This window comes from Camellia sinensis, chromosome 12 (genome assembly GCF_055761805.1).
Source record: "Camellia sinensis isolate YWXY chromosome 12, ASM5576180v1, whole genome shotgun sequence".
Classification (NCBI taxonomy): domain Eukaryota; kingdom Viridiplantae; phylum Streptophyta; class Magnoliopsida; order Ericales; family Theaceae; genus Camellia; species Camellia sinensis.
In genome coordinates, this window is record NC_138972.1 from 124,224,141 (window position 1) to 124,246,675 (window position 22,535).

The following is a 22,535-nucleotide window of genomic DNA, read 5'->3' on the forward strand; positions in this document are numbered from 1 at the left end:
GACCCGTGTGGTTGTCAACTCCTCTGCGACAACACTGCTGCCTCCGGCTTCGGATTGTCCGACATTGACCACACACGTCCGCCCACTCAACGCGACGTGTATGGTCTTGCCTAGCACTGCACAGCTCGTCGTCGGCCTTGAGTGTGCTTGTTTCATATCTACGATCCGTGCTTGTGCGTCTCACACTTGCGGCCTTGCCACTGCCTCTAGCTGCGGCTTGCTCCGGCTCCGGTTTGCACCATTTCTCGGTTGGCACTATTTCTCAGCTTCTTCTTTGTCATTGTTGGCTTAAATCTACTCCGTCAAATCTGTGGGTAAGTATATATATATATATATATATAAATATATATTTTAATCTTGGTGTAAACTTTTTTTGTAGAGTAAGCTTTTCAGAATTTCTAATTCCCATTTTTTTTTAGCTCAAAGACTTTGATATACTAAGCCTTAATATTGATGATTTGAAATTCCAATGTGAGGCCTGAATTTGTTTGGATTTTGCAATTTTTGAAATAGGCTATGGGATTTATTTAAACGATTTTTCTGACTTGAAATTTGCCAAAGAAATTCTGGACTATTGCATAACTTGAACCATTGCTGCTGAATTTTGCCCTCGTAATAGAATATTTGCCACTTGAATTGAGCAAATAATATTGGCTTGGGAGGAACACTCTTGTAATTCACATGACAATCCATTGAATCTTGCTACTGATGAGAAATGTAAAATACTTCGGATCTTGGGCCTGAAATTTGCTATTGAACTTCACTCTGTCCAAATTTTGAACCCCGTATAAATTGGACCTTTAATATAGAACATAGTGACTTTAAGAAATTGACCCAATTGAACTTCATCATGAAGCGACCTATGACATTGCACCTCTTATTGATGATAGAAGACGAAAATCTATATGTTGATGATGCACCCATTGGTATTAAAATTTGTTGAGCTTGAAGAATATCCAAGAAAATGAATTGTTGATGACGTCCGAAGTTGAATTTGTTGATAAACCCATCATGTTGCATGTAACAATATTCTGAATTTTAATACGGTCAACTCTTTAATATTTATACAGGTTATTTCAGCCATATGTCTTCTCGAAAGAAACCCGTTGTCCCGGGGTCATCGGAACCGGCTCTCATGAAAGAGAGGGATGTACCTCCGGTATCTGAGTGGAGGAAATCTCCTTATTTTGGTCGGAAGGACCCCTTCTGGCGGGCGGCTACCTCCACCACTTCTCTTCTATCTCCGAAGGCGGCTCCATTATGTCTCACTGAGGACACTGACTCTGGACATGAGGCCCTCATTTCTCCTTCCTCGGTGCTACGCTTTCGAATTGAGCAGGGGGACTTTCCATACTGTTATCCTCAGTTCAAGGCCTTCTCAAACCCTCCTTTCGGTTGGCAAGAGTGGGTCGATGATGTCCTCTCGGACAGGAGCCTCTGTCAACGACTTCAGGAGGCCCGGCTATTGATCCCGGTGAAAATATCTAGATCTCTATCCATCCGTCGCAACAATGCTAGCCTGGAAGCCATGGCTCTTCGATGGAGCACCGAGACACACACCTTTATACTTGGCCAGCACGAGATGGGGCCCACCCTTGAGGATGTGTTCATGTTGCTGCGTCTGGAAGTGACCGGCCCTGATGCCTTCGACCCTGAGCAGACACCCCCCGAAGATGATTCTTTGATCCAATCTCTGAAGCTAAATCTTCAAACTTGTGGTCGGTGGAGTTCTGTTTTTGATGGTTCAGCGAGGAGGACTAGTCGAGTAAGGACGGACCGTGCCTCCTATACTGCATGGATCCGTCACTTCTTCAAGGATCTTCAGCCCTTGGCCAGAGATGCTGATCCTGACTCTCGGGAGTATGAAGCCGGTCCGATGTATGGCTCCAGGCTCTATTTCTTGGGATTTCTGGCTTGCTTCCTTTCATTCTTCATTCTTCCGAGCACACCTCCGGATTCCCTCAATCCTTTCGTCTTCCCCTTGGCAGTCAGGCTCTTCAGAGGAGATCGGATCCCTTTGGCTCCCCTATTTCTTGGGAATCTCTATTATCGACTGGATTTGCTACATCGAGATATGGTTCGCTCCGTGGGTCGATATGAGCCTGTCTCCTTTATTCACAGCCAGTTCCTGCTATGTTTCTTCTTCGAGAGGTTTCCAAAATTTGCCCCTGCTCCGACTGTATTTGAGGCGGAAGTTCTTCGGGAGATAGTGGATAAAGATGGCATCCCCGTGCTCGATACTGATGGGTCTCGGACATTTGAGAAAGCGAAGTCTTGCCAGCCGTTGATTACACGTTGGTCACGTACTATTTCCACCTTATCCTTGAATACTCTGGTGGATGATCCCCGACGCTTTGTGGCACGGCCATATGTATGCCCACCTGTAGGTGTGGCCATACCGCTTATCTATCATGGTTCCTCCCGCTCGGTGTCCTTTCCTTTGCCGAAGAACATCCCTGCACCCTTTGTTGATATGCTGATTATGATCCGTCCGAGTTCATTACCGGTGTGGCATGAGGAAGGCGTTGATAGTGCCGTTTATAGGCCTGACCGTGTAGTATGTCAATTCGGGTTTGATCAATGTGCCCCGGGGCCAGCACCTCATTTATTATCATTTTCAGAGAGCTACGGGCGCTTCAGTCGCCGGCTTGTACACACCATGCTTCCCATATCCGGCTCTTTGACGATGCCAGGCTTGAGCCGAGTAGGGGGTTTCACCCCCTCTTTCAGGCGGTATTGGCAGAAGAATATCGATGCGTTTATTGCATTTGTCCAGAGCAGACCGACCGTATGTTTGCCTCCGCCGATTTATAAGAAGGATTCTTCTCTTCGGCTACCCGAGAGCCGAAAATCTGACCACATGTACGAGGGTTTCTTCACTTCATCTGCTCCAACTGACCCTTCTGCTCGGGCATCTGCTTCTAGCTTGGCAATTACTTCTCCAGAGCCAGTCCCTTTGAATAAGGCCTCTGGTCCTCGGACGACCCGCCTTAAGAAGATGGCTCACAAGAGGACTTCTGATGCCAGTCCTTCCGCTCCTCGCCTTTCCAAAAGGCTTCGTGAGGTACCCGAAATTCTTGATTTGAAGCTACTTTCCTTCTTGCGACTATACCTTCTAAAATGAAAACTTTTATTTGCCCATGTTATGTAGGATCCTGCGGTTGTTGACGTTCTCGGTACCGTGGCTCCTGGCCATGCTGCCTCCCCCAGGCCGGACTCAGACTTGGACGACACCCTCCCTTTGTCTGCAAGACTTGTGAAGATGTGCACCCCTCGTACAGCAGTTATAGATGACGATGATGATGAGGCTGAGTCCTCCGATCATTTTTGTGACCTTATTCCACGCACGCGTCGTCATCGCCCTACCGTAGCTGAGGAGGAGCACTACCTTGGTGACGAGTTTGTTGGGGCTCACCGTTCTGATGTTGAGATTGCTGGAGGGACTGATGCCACAGAAATTGATGTCGCGGGCCATGCTTCTAGAGGCGATGTAGAGATGAGGTGCGCCTCTGGGAATGGTGTGGAGGTGGATGTGCTAGAGATCTCTGAGACTCGCTCTGGCACTTATGGTGATTCTCATCCTCCGGCCCTCCTTCCTTCTTCAGGGATGACTACTACTGTTCAGGCTTCATCAGACATTGAGATCGATCAGGTGGTCTCTACACGACCAAGTGACTTTGTTGATGCTAGGAGTCCTTCAGTTGCCCCTGCTTTGCATATTGATTCTCCCTCTGGTAATCTTTCTTTCTGAAGTTTGTCATTTACTTATATCTGTGAGAAATCTTTACTTAAATGACTTTCCTGTTCCCTACCTCTAATAAGGCCTTCTTATCTTTTCTTCAGTGTTAGCTGCTAACGGGGTCTTGCCTTCACCTACCTCAGACTCTGCTCCAGTGTTAGCTGCTACCGGGGTCCTGCCTTCACCTGCCTCGGACTCTGCTCCAGTGTTAGCTGCTACCGGGGTCCTGCCTTCACCTGCCTCGGACTCTGCTCCAGTGTTAGCTGCTACCGGGGTCCTGCCTTCACCTGCCTCGGACTCTGCTCCGGTGTTAGCTGCTACCGGGGTCCCGTCTTCACCTGCCCCGGACTCTACTCCGACTCTCTTTGTAACTCCTCACGGTTCTCCTTCTCAAGGGGGAACACCTGCCTTTGAGACGACTGCCAGAGGTTCTTCATCGCCAGTGCCTTCAAATATTTTGGATTTGAATCTCAGTGATTTCCACATTGATAGTGATGCTTTTGGTCTGTCCCCTTATCGTTCGGCATTCTCAGGCTCGGGACCTCTGCCGGGAGTTACCCCTCCGGGTGGTTCATCTAACCCGATAGACATTGGGGAGATTCCTGAGACTAGCAACTTTCCGGCCCCAATTCCTCCTTCGACTTCTGGCAAAGTATCATTTCTTCATTATTGGGTAGCTCCTGAGTTTGCTTCAGTTCTACAGCTTGTGCATTCAAGTTACCCGGAGACCTTTGCTTCATTTGCTTGCCAGTGTCCACTCATTCAGACTGCTCTTCTCGAGTCTTTTGCCACTATCTTATATAGCTTGGACACGCAACGGTTGTGTGACCTTAATGGAAAAGTAGTCGAGACGGCGTATCAGGGGATCTCTGACATGGAGCGTCACCAAGTGGACTTATCATGGCTTCGGAAGCGCCTGGATATAGCTTCGAACGCCAGTCATCGGCTGGAACTTATGTCTGTGCTTGCCTCTTATCGCACCTCTATAGATGAGACAAAGGCAACTCTTCGTGAACTTGAGTCGGGTTATGCTCGGGCCTTGGAGACTTTAGAGGCACACTCTACTGTTTGTCCTCCAGATGTAGATGTGACGGGCAGCTTCTTCGAAGGTGTCTTTAGGAAAGATTGAGTTTTTTTTTATCATTACTTTCTTGCCCCTTTCGATAAAAATGTTTTATCTAGGACAATGCAATGAAATGACAAAATTTTTGTTGTTTGGATATTTTCGCATTGTTTTCTCATTCTACTTGATAAAATATTTATTTCGAATGATAGAACAATCATATGCACATGTTTATAAAAGCTGAAATATTCTCATTAGTTCTTCAACTTTCTTGACAAAAGCATAATAGATTCACTGTAAGTGATGGGATAAAACATACACCATAGAGAAAACCAGCTTCTTCATAACGCAAGGGAAATACAACCTTTAGACAAAGTAAGAAAGTGAAAATGAATTTCAACATAGATGAGTCCAACTATGGGTAGTAATGCTTGATAAACTTTGCATTGAGCGGGCCAGTTCGGAAGCCGTCTTCAACCCTTACAAGTTTGTAGTACCCGCTTGAGCTTGCCTGAACCACCTTGTAGGGCCCTTCCCATTTTGGAGAAAACTTGGGTAAAGGCTGTCCTCGCATGATTGGGTCTACAATCTTCCATACTAGATCACCTTCTTCAAACTTCCTTGGTACCACAGTCTGGTTATAGGCTCGGGCGATGGACTCATGATACCTTTCCATGACTTTTGCAGCTCTGTCATGCTTTTCCTCTAATGCTTCCAATCTGGTGGTTCGAGGCTCCAATACCATTCCCAAGGCGAGAGCCATTCGAGCAGATGGCGTTTCCAACTCTATAGGTAACACTGCCTCGGACCCATACACAAGGGAGTAAGGAGTTGCTTGAGTTGGCTTTCTCTTCGAAGTGCGATACGCCCATAGGGCTACTATCAACTGTTCGGACCAAGTCCCCCCAAACTCATCCATCATCTTGCTCAGAATCCTTATCAGTGTCTTGTTTGTGGCTTCCGCCTGCCCGTTCCCTTTTGGATAGTAGGGTGTGGATTTGTGATGCTTCACTTGGTAAGTCTCTAGGAGGCTCTTCACATCTTTGTTTATGAAGGGAGTGCCGTTATCCGAGAGGATGGTGTTTGGTACTCCAAATCGGCAAATGATATTCTCCTTGATGAAGTTCGCAACTGCAGGCCCCGTAGCGTTCTTCAGAGGAATTGCTTCGACCCACTTTGTACTCAATTCTGTGGCTGCGAGAATCCACTTGTACCCCTTAGAAGATGTAGAGATGGGCCCTATCAGATCAAAAGCCCAGGTATGGAACGGCCATGGCGTTCGGATACTATGCAGGTCTACAGCTGGAGCATGGATCAAATTTCCGTGTTTCTGACAAGTCTGGCACCTCTTCACGTGATGGGATGCATCTGACTCCATGGTCGGCCAGTAATACCCAAGGTGTATAAGTTGCTCGAACAGCCGAACCCCTCCTTGATGTTCAATCTCGTGGGCTCTTCCGAGGACTAGATCTGACTCTTCCTTGGAGAGACATCTCAGGGGAGTGCCCTCAATACTTCTTCTATACAGCTTGTCCTGATCAAGAAAGTACCGCCTCGCTCTCCTCTTGAGGTGTGCAATGTCCCTCGGGCTCTCAGGTAGTGTTCCCTCTTTGAGATAGTCAATGTAGACTTGCCTCCAGTCAGGGGTATCAATTTCAAAGCAACTCTCATCCTCCCGGATGTATGACTGACACTTGGGGCATTCCTTCTGTAATTGATTCGAGTCATTCTCCATCTCGGGCCAATAATAACCTTGTCTTTGGATTCTTCTATACAGACTGATATCCCCATCCTCGCAAGACTTTTCATGGATCTGTTGTAGTCGGAAGCTTGCTTCTTGTTGGCCAATACACCGGGCTAGGAATCCGGTACCTCCTCGGAAGTAAAGTTCACCTTGAATAATTGTGAATTGGGCAAGCTTGGCCATAGTCAGTTTTCCAACTTTGCTTTTGAGTTGCTCGAGGACTTCTCCTCTCCAGTCCTCCGGAAGGCCTTTGTCTTCGGGTATTATTGAAGGTTCTGTTCTCTTCTTGATAACAATTGTTGCCTCTTCCTCTGGAATGTCAACTCTTGCCCCTAATGTTGCGAGGGCATCTGAAAACTTGTTGTCGGAGCGAGGCACATGCTCTATTTCGACCTTCTGAAATTTGTCAAGAAGCCTTTGGACTGTTGTTCGATATGTGGCCAAGGCAGGCTCCTTTAAGACGAACTGTCCTGAAACTTGCTTCACTATCAGCTTTGAGTCCCCCCGGATCTGAATCTTCTTAATACTGTGCTTCTCAGCTGCTATCAAGCCTAAAATAAGAGCCTCATACTCGGCTTCGTTATTCGAACAATGGAAATCCAGTTTATAAGACAAATATAACTTTTCCCCACTTTTGCTTGTAAGGACTATCCCGGTTCCTCCCTTCCCTCCGGCTGCTGCTCCGTCAAAGCTCAATGTCCAGAAGCTTTCCTCGGAAGCCATAGCTGCGTGCACCTCTCCTCTTAATTCTTCATTCACTGGTTCATAGTCACCACTTGGAAATTGGGCAAGGAGATCAGCTAAGGCTTGACTTTTGATCGCCTTGGGGGCTACACATGTGATCTCGAATTCACCCAATGCTAACAACCATCTTGCCACCTTCCCGGTTAGAGCAGGCTTGCTGAGGAGGTATCGGATTGGATCGCTTCTAGTAACAATCTGAATCTGATGTGCTAGGAAGTAATGTCTGAGCTTTTGGGCAGTGAATACCAAAGCTAAACAATGTCTCTCTACTGGAGTATATCGGACTTCTGCTCCTCGAATCTTCCGACTGATGTAATACACCGGGCGTTCTACTCCATCTACATCTTGGACCAATAATGCCCCTATGGACTTGGGGGTTGAAGTTAGGTACAACATTAGAGGCACCCCGGGCTGCGGGGCTATCATGGTCTGAGGCGAGGTCAAGGCCGCCTTGATTCTCTCAAAGGCCTTTTGGTGCTCTTGGTTCCACTCGAACTTGGCATCTCCTTTTAACAAAGAGCCGAAAGGCGCAGAGATCTCTGCCAGTGCTGGGATAAACCTCCGAATATAAGACACCTTCCCGAGGAACTTCTTTAACTCCTTCTGAGAATGCGGGGGAGGCATTGCTCTGATAGATTTGACCTTGTCTTCATCTGCCTCGATACCATGCCTATGTACAAGAAACCCGAGGAACTTCCCGGCCGTCACCCCGAAAGCACATTTGAGAGGATTCATCCTCATTTTGAATTTCTGGCACCTCTTGAATACCTTCTCAAGGTCTCGGAGATGGTCTTCTTCTTTCTTGGATTTCACCACTAGATCATCAACATAATCTTCCACCTCATGATGGATCATGTCATGAAAGATTGCAGTCATAGCCCTTTGGTAAGTTGCACCGGCATTCTTGAGTCCGAAAGGCATGACTGTATAGAAGAAGTTTCCGAGAGGTGTTCTAAAAGCAGTCTTTTCTGCGTCCTCTTCAGCCATCTTAATCTGATTGTATCCACTGAATCCATCCATGAATGAGAACATCTGGTGTCCCGAGGTAGTATCCACGAGGGTGTCGATGTGAGGAAGAGGGAATTCATCCTTCGGGCAAGATTTGTTCAAATCTCGAAAGTCTACACATACTCTGATTTGGCCATTCTTCTTCTTTACTGGCACGATGTTTGCTAACCACGTGGGGTACTGTATTGGCCGGATGAAACCAGCCTGTTGAAGTTTTTCAATCTCCTCCTTAATCTTCTCTTCGAGATCTGGATGATATTTTCGAGCAGCTTGCTTAATTGGCTTGGAGTTTGGGAATACATCAAGATAGTGGGAGACTAGGTCAGGATCTAGTCCGGGCATTTCCTTATATGACCAAGCAAACACATCTGAGTATCGGCTTATCAACTTTAACAACTGTTCCCGCTTCTCTGGGCTAAGGCTCGAACTTACGAATACCGGCCTCGGTGCATCTTGTCCATCACTCAGATCTATTTCAATAAGTTGTTCGGGCTGAGGCTTCGGCCCATCTTGCATACATTCTGGAGCCACTTCAGGCTTTATTACTATATCATTGTCAGGAGGCTCTTCTTTTGACTCGGAGTCGGTGACTGAAGAAACCGACTCCCCGCACCTTCATAAATAGTACACCATCTTGCCTCCTTCTCGAACTTTCATCACCTTTCGAGGAATAGGCAGACTTTCTGTTCTAGACATTGCCCGCTTACTTGACTCTGCCATCGGCTCCTTGTCATCTTTGATATCCTCCCAACGAGGAATTTTGACCCCTCGAGGCTTAGAGGTGGTGGGAACTTCTTCGACAGCCAGTTCGGTGAAGTAGATGGCATCAGAATAATGAGCTTCATGGATCTCGAAAGGCCTTTCTGTAGCCTGAATTGTCACCGTCTTCTTTCCCCATTTAGCCTTAACACACTGATGATAACTCGATGGTACAGCCCCATATCTATGCATCCAGGTCCTCCCTAGAATGATGTGATAATTTGCCTCAGAATCGATAATATGGAACTTGGTGGCCGAGCGAATCTCTCCAACAGCTAAATCAACTGTTACGCATCCGATAGTAACTCTCCTTTCTCCACCAAAGCCAGTGATGACTATCGGCTGCTTCACAATGCGTTCTTCAGAGATTCCGGCCTTTTCTAGAGTAGCGCGAGTCATAATGTTGATAGAGGCTCCACTATCTAGAAAGGCCCTTTTGAACTCAACCCCGTTAATAAAAGCAGTCACATAAAGCGGGCGATTGTGTGAAAAAGGATACTTTCGATCAACCTCGGAGAAAGTAATGGCACTAGATTGCTCTTTTGCCTTCCTCGGGATAGATCCCTCAGTCGACATGCATTCCTCATGGTGTGCTTCGGCTATATTAATGATAGACCTGGTGATTTCTGTTCTTGCCACCTTGGAAAGTCCAAGCTGGTCAAAGAACTGCTTGAACTTTACACAGTCTTGCAAGGTTTTGGCATAGTGATCCGGATCTTTTTCCACTCTTGGAGGCTCGTAGTTAACCATCTCCTCGGTCTCCTCAAAATAAGATGCCACATAAACATGGTGTCCTCCTCTTCCATAGTATTCTTCTCCTCCTTCTGGATCAAAGGGATCTTCGCCATGAGTCATAAATGTTCTGCCCTCTGGATCGAGAGCACTTCCATAGTAAACTTGCTCACCCTCTGGCTCGAGGATGTCGTCCAGATAACAGTCATCGTCATCGAGATTAGCGATAGCCTCGATCATTGGGCCTTCATAAGCTATCATAGCAACATTCTTGCCCTTGTCTCGGTGTTGAGGATATGGTTGTTCTCGGATGTCTTGAGTCCCTCGCTTTTTGAACCTCAATTCGTCTGCCTCGACTTTATCTCTGAAGATTTTCCTGAGAGTCCAACACTTCTCTGTCGGATGTTTCAATGTACGATGGTAGACACAAAATTCAGGGCTCTCACGGTCCTTTTTTGATGGCATTTCTTCAACATAAGGTAATTTTAGCTCTCCGTCAGCCACCCATTCCTTAACTAGAGCTTTCACTTCCTCGATTCCACATGGATAAGAAACATTCCCCTTTTCACCATTATATTGCTTTCTTTTCTGGCCTCTATGACCTCCTCCTTGTGAATTTCGGGTATCCGGGGCAGAGGCAGCAGCAACGATAGGTCCACGAGATGACTTGAAACTAGTCTTGTAACTGGCTTTAAATCCGGACTCCTGAGCCTGAGGAATGCTAATGTTCCGAGCTGCTTCTATTAATGCCGAGAAGGTGGGTAGCTTGTGGTTAACTAGAAACATTTTGTACCTGCTCAATGCCCCTTCTAGACAAATTTGAACCAGATAACTCTCCTCAACTGCTTCATGACAATCCACGGCCTTGTCCTGAAACCTTTTGACGTAGTCAAGGATGTCTTCACTTTCTTGTTGCTTCTCTTTACACAATGTAAGTGTGGTCACCTTCTCCGCCACTTGAAAGAACTTGGAGTGGAATTTGTTAACCATTTCCTCCCAACTTCGGACAGAGTTTGGGGCCAAATTAACATACCAACTATATGCTCGGTCGGTGAGGGACTTAGAGAATTCTCTCAGTCGGAGGACGTGGTTTGAACCATGAATACCTAGAGTCTCGATGAATCGCACAACATGTTCTCGGGCATTTCCTTGTTTGCCGTCGAACTTGATGAACTTCGGCACTGTATACCCCTCAGGGTATGGATAGCTCAGCATCTCAATGGGGTAAGGCGGCTTGACGTCTGGATCAGGCAAAGAGGGTAAGGTCCTCTTGCCCCGTTCGAGATCGAACATGGCTTGCACATCGGCGAGAGTGAGAAACTGTTGAGGGAGAGAGTTTGATGGTGGTATTCCCGGGACTTGGCTTATGAACCCGAAGACTGAGCTAGGGGCGTCTTGGCCATTCTGGTGCTGCGAATTCATCATTGGTGAGGACATTTGACGATACTGGCCATCAGCGCCTATAGACAAGCCAGTTGGTGATGGGATATTGAATTGAGGCCCATAGAGTCCACCGCACGGCGCCGCTATACCGGGTTGTGCTTGCAGATTTGTTGTCGGCACCAAAGGAGGCCCGCTTGGTGCTTGGGTAACATTCACTGGTGGCGTAACAAGATTAGGTACGGGCAGAGCTCCCTTTTGCGCCATCACGCTCCTTATGTTTTCCTGGACACCAACAGTCGCCGGAGCACCATTCATTACACTAGAAACTCCCCTAGTCACGATTGGATCTTGGCTTGGCACGCCATGGAGCCCGGGCATGGGCAAACTGCCGCCGCCTACTGTGGTTTGAGCATGTGTTACTGTAGCCGTGTTGCCATGAGCCATAGGCTGATTGGGGCCTACTTCTCCTTGGATTTGATTTTGCGCTCCGGCGAGAATAACTCCACCACCAGTTTGATTCCCGTTTGGCGCCGGTGCAAAGTTAGAACTCATCACCAACATGGTGTGAGTGAGATTCTGAAGAGTGGTAAGAATCTCTTGCTGAGTATTCTGAAGTCCTTGAATGGCTTCAAGCAAAAGTGGTTGATCTGGAGTCATGGTTCTGTCATCACCACCATTAGAGGATCCTTGTTGGTGAACTTCATCTTCTCCCGCCATTCTTGTTGGAGTTGTGTGGATTCCAGATCTTGTTGAGACCATTAACCAATCCGCCTCCCCAGCAGAGTCGCCAAAATATAGGAGAGGGTTCAAGAAAGGAGTTGAGAAATTCGAATTCTCTGGAATATGATAAGAGGCTTAGATTCTTCAATAATCTCAACTTAGGAACACAACAACAAAGGAGATGATGGAGATAAGAGATTGGGTGAAGAAGAAGGCAAAATGGCTAGAGAATAGAATAATGGCAAGGCTCTCCCATTGATCTCCCACTTTCACTCTCAAGGTCGATAATGGAGAAAGGAAATTAGTTCTTTCCCAAGAGTTAAAAATCTCCAAAATCCATCCCTTGTAAAGCTATGGGTGGGTGCTATTTATAGGCACCTCATGATGTAGGATGGAGCCCATGTGCAAGGCACATGGGGGATATTTTCTCTAACCACCTTGTCCGAGGGGGTGACCTCTCCGAGGAGGTGACTTCTCCGAGGAGGTGACTTCTCCGAGGAGGTGACCTCTCCGAGGAAGTGACTTCTCCGAGGAGGTGACTTCTCCGAGGATGAGAAAACCCCGAAGAGGAGATCAATCCCTCGGCGAACCCTTCTTCTTAGCCACACCTAACCAATGATCCCCAATCATCCCAAAGGGTCAGGGGTAGTCCCAGAGGACGTCCTGCCGCAAAAATATTGCCGAGTCTCATGGACCCCCCGGGGTCGTGCCACCTCGACCCGGGTATAGGCTAGTTTAACCGAAGAGTGAATTTGTCTCCACTCACCGTCCTCGGGATCGGGTCCTTTGTTCGAACTCCATTACGCCCATGGTTCTGGTGCGTAGATCCCGGAAAGCTCCGAGCCCGCAAGTATTCTGGGACTCATTAACGGAGCGACTTCTAGATTGCGTCTGAATCCGTTCGAAGCCAAGTACTTCGGATCTCTAGATTCGTGGGTCCGAATCCTTTCGAGTCCGAGTGCCTCGGATCTCTAGGCTTGCTTAATACCTTTTCGAGTCCGGGCCCGAGTAAGTCTCTATGTTCGTGGACCCGAACCCTTTCGAGGCTTACAGCGATTCAATCCGTTTGATGGCGATAAATCTGGGCCCATCGATTCTTGGACTTGCGATAAATTCAGGCCCACTAATCTTGGGCTATTGGGCCTAAATAATTTAGTGGGCTCAAATTAGCCCCTCTTACACTTTTCAAAAGAGAAGTTGATTTTAACTTTCAAAAAATAGTTTAAAAACTAAAATAATAATTTTAAAATGTTTTTTTTTTTGAAAATTTTTAAATTAAAAAGAAAATAAACTAAAAATTTGAAAAATAAAACCAAATACTTAGGGTTCATTTGGGAAGTATGTTGGTTTTTTGGCTATTTTAGCCTGGGACTAAAGAGTCTCGTTTGGGAATGATTTTTTGATTTTTTTTTTTACTTTTTGTGAGAGAAAGAATGTAATGATTATGGATTAGATGTGACGTTTTGTCTTATTGAACTAAAAAATCTATTTTATTTTTTGTGACTAAAATAACCCTAAACCCAACTCAACCCATCTTCCCAAACAGAGACTTAAAATTTTAATTAATCAGCCATTTTTTCCCATCCCATTCCCGCCCTGTCTTGACTCCCCGATTTCTCAGAACCTATTGCCATCTCTAGTTATTACACACAACTCAATTCAATTTTTTAAAATTAGTATTTATATTATTGTTTTTTTTTTTTTGAGAAATTCTTTTTTAGTTCAAAGAGTGAAATATATTATTTCGGACAACTTGTTAATCAACAATAAGATAATGTGGGGACATATTTTGAGAGTGACAGCACGTAGCGAAGGTAATGCCGAAGTGTCAACCAAGGTGCCACGTGGCTTGGTCTTGATGCCGAGGTGATCTCGGCTAGGCCAAGGTTATCTACAGAGATACCGGAATCCGAGACAAGCAAATAAGGGACAAGAGTCTTAAAATATGGGAGGATCTCAGTCTGGATAAAGATAAAGCTCTTAGGGAGTTTATCTCTATCTAACTGAGAGTCCATAATGAACATTGAGCATGAGTCCATTGAAGTGCAGCTTCTATAGGTATCAGGTCAGTGTTGGCTATAAAAGTAAAGCACCCCCGTGGATCCCAAGGATGGGTGATATATTGTGAGCAATAAGTGCTTTGTTGTGAGTTTAAGCACACTTTGCTATCTTTGAGAGATATTTGATTACTGACTTGATCGTCGGAGTGTCTCCGGGTGGTAAGAATGGCAACGGACGGGGCGGGGCCGGGGATCACCCTCCCCGTCCCCGATCTCCGATGGTCAAATTTCCCCCGGCCCCGATCCCCGACGGGGAACGTATCATCGCCCCCACCCCCGACCCCCGACGGGGATCGGGTTTCCCCGACCTCGAACATTCCCCAGCTAAAAAAAACAAAAAAATGAGATCAGCGTCTGGACCAGCGGTGGAAACAGATCTATAATCATACAACAGATCTATAATCATCCAAGTAAACAGATTTATAATCATCATCATCCATTAAACAAATTCAAACAATAGATCTATAATCATCATAATCCAGTAAATAGATTCAAACAACAGATCTGTAGATCGGAGTCTGGACCAGCGGTGGTAGTGGTGTCGATGACTGGTATGCGATCAGCGGCTGAAGACGAGAGCTGAGAGAGCAAACGAGGTGTGAGAGAGAGTGGTGGTGGTGTCGCCGTGTCAGTGACTGAGAGTGAGAGAGAGGAGTCGGTGACTGTGTCGCCGTGTCGGTGAGAGTCAGAGAGAGAAGAACGAGAGAGACGAGAGAGTGAAAGAGAGTGAGTCAGTGAGAGTGTTGAGATCTAAGAGAGTTGAGATCAAAAGTATAACTAATATTTATATAATACAAAATATAATACAACTAATAATATTTATATAATACAAAGAGATACAGAGGCGGGGATGAATCGGGGCGGGGCAGGGCGGGGCCGGGCCGGGGCTAGGGCCGACGAGCCTATCCCCGTCCCTGGCCCGAAATTAATCGGGGAGTGATTTTTTAATACCATCCCCGTCCCCGCGGGGATATTTTTCGGAGAAAAACCACTTATTTCAGGGTCGGGGAATCAGGTCCCCGTCGGGTCGGGTTTAAATTGCCATCCCTACCGGGTGGATGAACCACTGCCAGATTCTTATCTTTCTATGACATGTTGTTTAGGCTCAATCTATTCTGCCGATGCTCTCCAGTTGAGTTGCCTGTTTGGTTATGTGTTCAAAAATTAACACCCACAGATAATATTATTTTTGCTTTGAATCAGGATAATTTCAAGCCTAATCTAAATTAGTTGAGATAAATTTGGATTTAGATTAATTTCTCTATACTTCTAAGTTTGAATAGATTTTTACCCCATTTGAATGAGGTAAGTTTGTGTTAAAAAAGTGGTTTAAGTAATTTTATAGGCATTCAGTTCAAAAATTCAATTTCAAATTTTCTCTAGTCAAAGATCCATACTCTAAAATACTTTGGCCATGAGGACAAACTCTTATAAAATGACTAAGTTACCCATATATATATATATATATATATATATATTGTTTTCAAACCAAAATCTAACCAAACTCTCTACAACTCCTCTGTGTGTGTGTGTGTGTGTGTGTGTGTGTTTTCAATTTTGGTTTGTTTTAATTTGTTTGGATTGAATTGAAGAATTTCATATGATGAGAAAAACTGGAACAATACAATAGATTAAAGTCTGATGATTCTTTGTATTCAACTGTGACTGATAAACCTTAACTAAACTCTGATCTCTTTTTCATTTTGTTGTTGTTGTTGTAATGATGAAACAAATTGCAACAAATAATCAAATTTGGTTAGATATTTGAATAGATAATAAATTTGGATAGATAGAAATTTATGTGAATAAATATTTAAATAGATAAGAGACATTTAAATTGAAAAGATTAAAAAAATAAACAGATAGGGTAAAAAAATTGAATAGATAGGAACAAAATTGAATAGACAGAAAATTCTTGAATAAATAGTCAAGAAAATTCAACAGATAAAAAAAATCAACAGTTAAATTAAGGGATAAAATTAAAACAAAATATCTTTCAAAACAAATAAAAGAACTTCTCACCAAAGAGTAATGCTAGGGACTCTAAATATTTTATCAATATTTTTATCAAATGTCTCAGTGTAGGACTCACATGGAACTCATATGGTGTGGGTCCTATACTCATGCGAGACATTTAGTAAAAATGCTGGTAAAACGTTTAGGGTCTGTAACATTTTTCTTCACCAAATTATTTCACAAAAAAATAAATATCTCACTAATGAAAAATATCTACAAAATCTAATGTCTTGTACCCTTTATAATTTAGATTTTCCAACAATTATCTCCAATTTTATTGTGCGGCATTGTATCATGAATAACTTGCATTTTATTGTGTTATTATAAAAAAAAAATTAATAAGAAAATATAGTATTTATTGCTAAAAGAGAGTAGTATTTATTGCTGATTTTTATTGTAGTCGTGTTATCCTCTTATTTAATAAATTAAATACTAGTCACAGTGAAAGTGTTGGGTGGTGTTATAAAAGGGTGAGAGGCCCGTGAGGGTGGGTAGGAAAGGAAAAGCCAGCCTAATCACCATCTCGAGAAGGATCCATGGCAAAAGAAACGAATGGTTCACGGAGCCCCATTCATGTACACTAGCTCTACCAAAACCCCTTTTTTTGTCTTTTGCTTCGCTCGCTCTCACTCTCACTCTCAATCAATTGGGGTTGATTTGGCCGGGAATCAGATAGATAGATGTATATGGCTTCAGACGAAAGCGTGAGTATGGCGGACTTAGAGGACGACTGTTGTGACATTGATGATGGATATCATCATCATCATCAGCACCAGCAGACTCATCATCCTCATCATCTACAGACTCATCCTCACAATCTTTCAAGGCTATCTATGTGCAGTAGTAGCAATTCCACCACTGTGTGCGGTCAAGATGATGATGGGGATGGGGATCCCAATAACTACTTCCAACTTGACGACGACGACGCCAATCATCATAGCATCATGATGTTCATGTCACGCTTATCAATCGAGAGCTGCTTTAACGATGCTGATGCCGATGCCGATGCCGACGAAGAATTTTCCGATGAAAAAGAGGGAAAACAATTATTGTCGTCGGACTCCGATAAGGAGCCGATGGGGTGTTACTCGCTGCCGATGACACCGCCGAGACGGAGGAACCGAAATGGGGGTTTGAGTCAGCAGCAAGTGAAAGAGTACGCAAGCGAGAACGAAGTTCACAAGGACTTTCTTCTTCATAAAAAGAAGATGAGGAGGAGGAGGAGGAGGAGAATCGTGAGGGAGAGATTGGTAAATGCTATGGGGGAACGGAATAAGAAGACGGTGATGGCCAATATGGAAGAAGACACGGCGGCGATTAATATGGACATGGGTAGTGCTGGTGGTGGTGGTGGTGGGAATAATTACAATAATAATAGCAATTGGGGAAACAGCTGCGGGGAGAGCGAGGAGGGGGGAGGTAGTGGTGGTGGTGGTCGGGGATTGGTAGTGATAACGAGGCCTAAAGGAGGGAGGAGGTCACTGTGTATGGATTTGGATGAAGTGAAGGCGTGTAGAGACCTTGGTTTTGAGTTGGAACATGAACGAACCTCCCTTGAAATTATGCCCACTCGACTCTCTGTCTCCGTCGCTGGATCTCCTCTTGACACCAGTAGCGGCGGCAACTCCCCCATCTCCAATTGGCGCATCTCTAGCCCTGGTATTCTTCTTCTTCTTCTTCTCCTCCTTCTTCTTCTATTACTACTGTTAATGTAAATGTAAATTACTACTACACACTCCACCAAACCTACCTCCACCACTCACTCCTATCACCTACTACACTCCACCAAAACCTACCTCCACCACTCACTCCTATCACCTACTACACTCCACCAAACCTACCTCCACCACTCACTCCTCACCTCCTCTCCCAAAACCTCTCCTATATAATACATTCTTGTAATATACAAAATATACAAACAATCATGTAACAATATCAATCAATAATATACATCAATTTATTTTACATGGTATCAGAGCTAGGTTAAGAACCTAATAATTTTGCTTCACCGGCGGGCGGCAACCTCGCCTTAGCCGCCCGCCGGACAAACCCATATCAGTAAACACAGCATCCAGGCCTAGATACCTTTGCTACCTTTGCTACACTTCCCTCCAACCGCCGCCATCATCGGCAAAGAGCTGGAACATCTACACCCACTGCGAGATCACCTCCAAGTACGAGATCCTCTATTGAGTCGGCTCCGGCGCCTACTCCGATGTCTACAGAGCTCGCTAACTCTCCGACTCCTCATCGTCACCCTCAAAAGTGACGATCACCTGTAGGGAGGAGAGTTTCCCATCTGCCATTATTCGCGACTACCGCGGTCTGAGACTGACCACCTGTAGCCTCATCACTGCCACCACAATCCCTTTATCTGTCGACAATGACCACGACGACTCGGTGTGGACGATGACGTGGGTCCCAGCCACGGATGCGCAGCCAGCGCTCCTTCTGCAGCCAGCGCTCCTTCTGACGGAGTCACTGGATGAAACGGTGAGGGTATGGAGCCCCGACGAGCTCACAAGCGTCGCCACCAACACCGGCCACTACCTCGGCGTCGTCTCCGTCGCCGCTCATCCCTCCGGCGTCATCGTCGCCTCAGCCTCAATCCTCTCCAGCTTCATTCTTCATTCTGATTCTTATCATCATCAAGTCTCGGGGGTCTTGCTTCTCTTCCCCTCTTCTTCCATCCTTTTTCTGATTCTTATCTTTAAGATTTTCTTTCTCTACGATTTTTTATTGGGGAAAATCATCCACTCCCCTCTCTCTCTCCACTATATCCCCTCACTCTCTGTCTCTACTTCTTTCACGGGTTTTTTTTTGGCCACATTTCATGTGGGTCTGAGGCCACAATTCAGAATACAAAAGGACAGCTATCCTGTTTTCTTTTCTTTATTCTCCACCCAGGCAACCATTCCGAATACAATCACATGATTTTCTTTCTTTTCTTTTCTTTATTCTCCACCCACACAACATATAGAATATATATTCCCTCACATGATCCTCATCATTCATCCCACTAAAGTATATATATTAAAAAAAAAAAAAAAAAAAAAAAAAAAAAAAAAAAAAAAAAGCCACAACCTAACACAATTTACAAATTTGCACACCCACACATATTTTATTCATCTCAAGGATCAACCCCGATCACCATTTTCCACAAAAAAAAAAAAAAAAAAAAAAAAAAAAAAAAACAAAAAAAAAAAAAAAAAACAAAACAAAACAAAATACAAACAAACAACCACATTCACAGGTGAGATTTTTCTTCTCTACTCTGCCGCCGGTCTTTTCTTCTTGCCTCCGTCCTGGATGGCCCTTGACGGTGTTGCCTCCGTGTTTCCCACTCCACTGGGCATGATCACTACTCCCTGCTCCTCCACTGCAGCATATGGCGGCCCTCCAAATCGGAACATCACGGTGGCCTTCCGCTTCAGCTCCTTGTTTTCTGCCCTTAGCACGCTTATCTCTGCTCGCGCATCCTTATACATGCGTTGGAGCAGAGCCAGCTGGGAGTTTAATTGCTGCACCTCATTTGTCCTACTCTGCAGCCGGTGCGACAGGTTTGTGACCGCCGTCATGGACTCCACACATGCCTTCAAAGTATACTGATTCGCCTCCACATCCGTTTGCACTGCCATTTTTTGCTCCACCGACTGCATCGGAAAGTTCAACGGAGCAAACCCAGTGGTGTTTGGTTGAGGTTCACGGGACACCGCACCAGTTCTCTCTCCTGTGGACTCGTTGAGATCGGGAAAGAGAGTGAGCAGCCCACGGGAAGACGAGGCCATTTTCTGGGCAACAAAGTGTTACAGAATATCTCTCACAACAGAGTGTTACAGACTATCTCTCTCAGCAATCTCAGCAAAACGACCTCTCTTTCTCAGCAAAACGAATATCTCTCACAACAGAGTGTTACAGACTATCTCTCTCAGCAATCTCAGCAAAACGACCTCTCTTTCTCAGCAAAACGAAGAATTTTTCAGAGGTTTCTCTCAGTTTTTCTGTCTCAGTTTCTGCCTCCTCCGCTTCGGTTTATAACGACCATGACACAGAGGCAGCCACGCGCATCGCGCGCCTGTTGACGCCGACAACCTGGCACGCCTTTTCATGGCACGCCTTTTCATGGCACGCCTTTTGATGCACTCGGGCACGTCTTTTGATGACACGCCTTTTGATGACACACCTTTTGAGGGCACGACTTTTGAGGGCTCGATATCTACATCAATGTATATTTTTTGGGCAGCCTATATACACACTCATACAGTGTCTTTTACACCGGTCAGCTTTATCAATCCCTTTGTTTCAACCTCAAATAGGTTTCTATCTTCACACCTATTTGAGTTTGGGGGGGGGGTTATACACAGTATCATGTATAAGTCGCTCATGGCGCACTGTGCATCACCACAACCTCTGCTACACCGGTCCGACATGACCCCGTAAACTGTCTTCTACATCGGTCCGACATGACCCCGTAAACTGTCTGCTACAACGGTCCGACATGACCCCGTAAACTGTCTTCTACACCGGTCCGACATGACCCCGTAAACTGTCCTGCTACATCGGTCCGACATGACCCCATAAACTGTCTTCTACATCGGTCTGACACGACCACACAGTGTCTGCTACAACGGTCCGACATGACCCCGTAAACTGTCTGCTACAACGGTCCGACATGACCCCATAAACTGTCTGCTACATCGGTCTGACACGACCATACCGTGTCTCCTATCCTGTTTTATTTATCAGTTTATTTTTCTGTTTTGTTACTCTCTCCAAACTCAAGTTGGCTAGTACCTATCCTCCTTGAGTTTGAGGGGGGCTGTTAATGTAAATGTAAATTACTACTACACACTCCACCAAACCTACCTCCACCACTCACTCCTATCACCTACTACACTCCACCAAAACCTACCTCCACCACTCACTCCTATCACCTACTACACTCCACCAAACCTACCTCCACCACTCACTCCTCACCTCCTCTCCCAAAACCTCTCCTATATAATACATTCTTGTAATATACAAAATATACAAACAATCATGTAACAATATCAATCAATAATATACATCAATTTATTTTACAACTACTACTACTACTACTACTACTACTACTTATGCCTAATGGGTTCTTTAGAAAATTCTGTTTGTATTGATTTGTATTAAGTTTGTAGTTCACAGAAATACTTTTTAACTTGTGAGATTCATTATACATTACAATTCATCCAAGTTCAATTCTTTTGTGCATTTTGCTTATAATTATGGGTTATCTAAATATTATACTACTACATAAAAAAGGTGTTCAACTAGGACCCATTTATTTCTAAAACAAAACATGGTGGTCTACCAAAGCTCTTAATTTTAAAATGTTACTATAGGAAGAAACTACCAAAGTTTTTATATTGTTCATGAGTTTATTAATTTTATTCATTCAAAATCTGACTCTAGTGTGAAATTAATTTGTTTAACTTAGGTGATGATCCAAGAGATGTGAAAGCTCGACTCAAAGTATGGGCTCAGGCAGTGGCACTCGCATCTACATCCCGGCACAGCTGCTAGGGAGTTTTCACTATACATATATGTATATAGGCTGTGTGTTGTGTGCATACTTTTGAGACTTGGATTGCTTTTTTTATTCTTTCCTTTTTGCATTTTTGGAATGGAATGAACAGAGTGGCTTCTTGTTTCTTTTCGTTGCCCGAGAGGGATGGGTTTTGAAGATATTGTATTGTTGTTGGAACAAATTTTTATTATTTTCCAATTCTTCTAAATCCCCCTGACTTCCATCTTATGTATCTTTCCCTTCAATGCTTAATTTTCTGTACGAAGGATTAGATGATGATGCTAGGCAACGCGCGCGCGCACACAAATTAAAAAATAAAATAAAATAAAATAATCACATTACTCTTTGTGTGTGTGTGTGTGTGTGTGTGTGTGTGTGTGTGTGTGTGTGTGTGTGTGTGGAACTCTTGGAATTTTGTTTATGTATGTGTATGTAGGACAACTGTGTTTGCATGTCATTGTAGTTGGTAGTTTACAAATTTGTTGCTTCTTGCATGTTTCCAATCAATTGTTTTTTTAACTGTAAAATCGACAATGCTACGTAACTCAAATTTTGTGGCTCAAAAGTGGCTCAAATGGTCAAAACGACGTCGTTTTGAGTACAGAACAACATAAAAATGGTCAAAACGACGTCGTTTTGGCCATTTAAGTCACTTTTAAGTTACAAAATTTGAGTTACGAGACATTTTTCCTGTAAAATATCGATAAAATTTCAAGTTAGTGAATTTTGTAATGGTGGGTGGACCCCCCCATGATATATGCAATAGTAAGAACTATATATATGTGTGTCTCTGTGGGCAGAACCAGAACTGAATATTTTTCTCCAAAAACACAGATTATTGGGGAATCACGTGCCAAACAACTTGCATGAACTTCGATTCTCAAAGATACACACACTTAGGAGCAGAAAAATGATCGCAGTCCTTGTATAAACAGAGTTCCATCCATGCCAGTGCTTTGAGAGCCTTCCTAAATACGATGAATTGGAAGTCCTATCCACATCAGAAT

The 22,535-nt window shown here is 44.6% G+C and overlaps 2 protein-coding genes and 1 long non-coding RNA gene across 3 annotated transcripts; 2 read left to right on the forward strand and 1 right to left on the reverse strand.

Moving 5' to 3' along the window:
* Positions 1-1,609: 1,609 nt before the first annotated feature.
* LOC145803854 (uncharacterized) lies at positions 1,610-5,090 on the forward strand. The gene is made up of 3 exons (XM_082897231.1): positions 1,610-3,064; positions 3,152-3,734; positions 3,844-5,090. Exons 1-3 carry the CDS (start codon positions 1,610-1,612, stop codon positions 4,866-4,868), a joined length of 3,063 nt encoding a protein of 1,020 aa, XP_082753357.1. The 3' UTR covers positions 4,869-5,090.
* An 11,148-nt stretch (positions 5,091-16,238) lies between these two features.
* On the forward strand, positions 16,239-21,736 carry LOC114271562 (uncharacterized). Its single transcript, XM_028213173.2, has 2 exons — positions 16,239-17,627; positions 21,439-21,736. The coding sequence occupies exons 1-2, from the start codon at positions 16,649-16,651 to the stop codon at positions 21,522-21,524; spliced, it is 1,065 nt and encodes a 354-aa protein (XP_028068974.2). The 5' UTR covers positions 16,239-16,648; the 3' UTR covers positions 21,525-21,736.
* On the reverse strand, positions 20,702-21,015 carry LOC145804071 (uncharacterized). The gene is made up of 2 exons (XR_014345660.1): positions 20,877-21,015; positions 20,702-20,830 (listed from the first exon to the last, which is right to left on the reverse strand). It is a non-coding gene; the product is annotated as an uncharacterized LOC145804071 (long non-coding RNA).
* Positions 21,737-22,535: the final 799 nt, after the last annotated feature.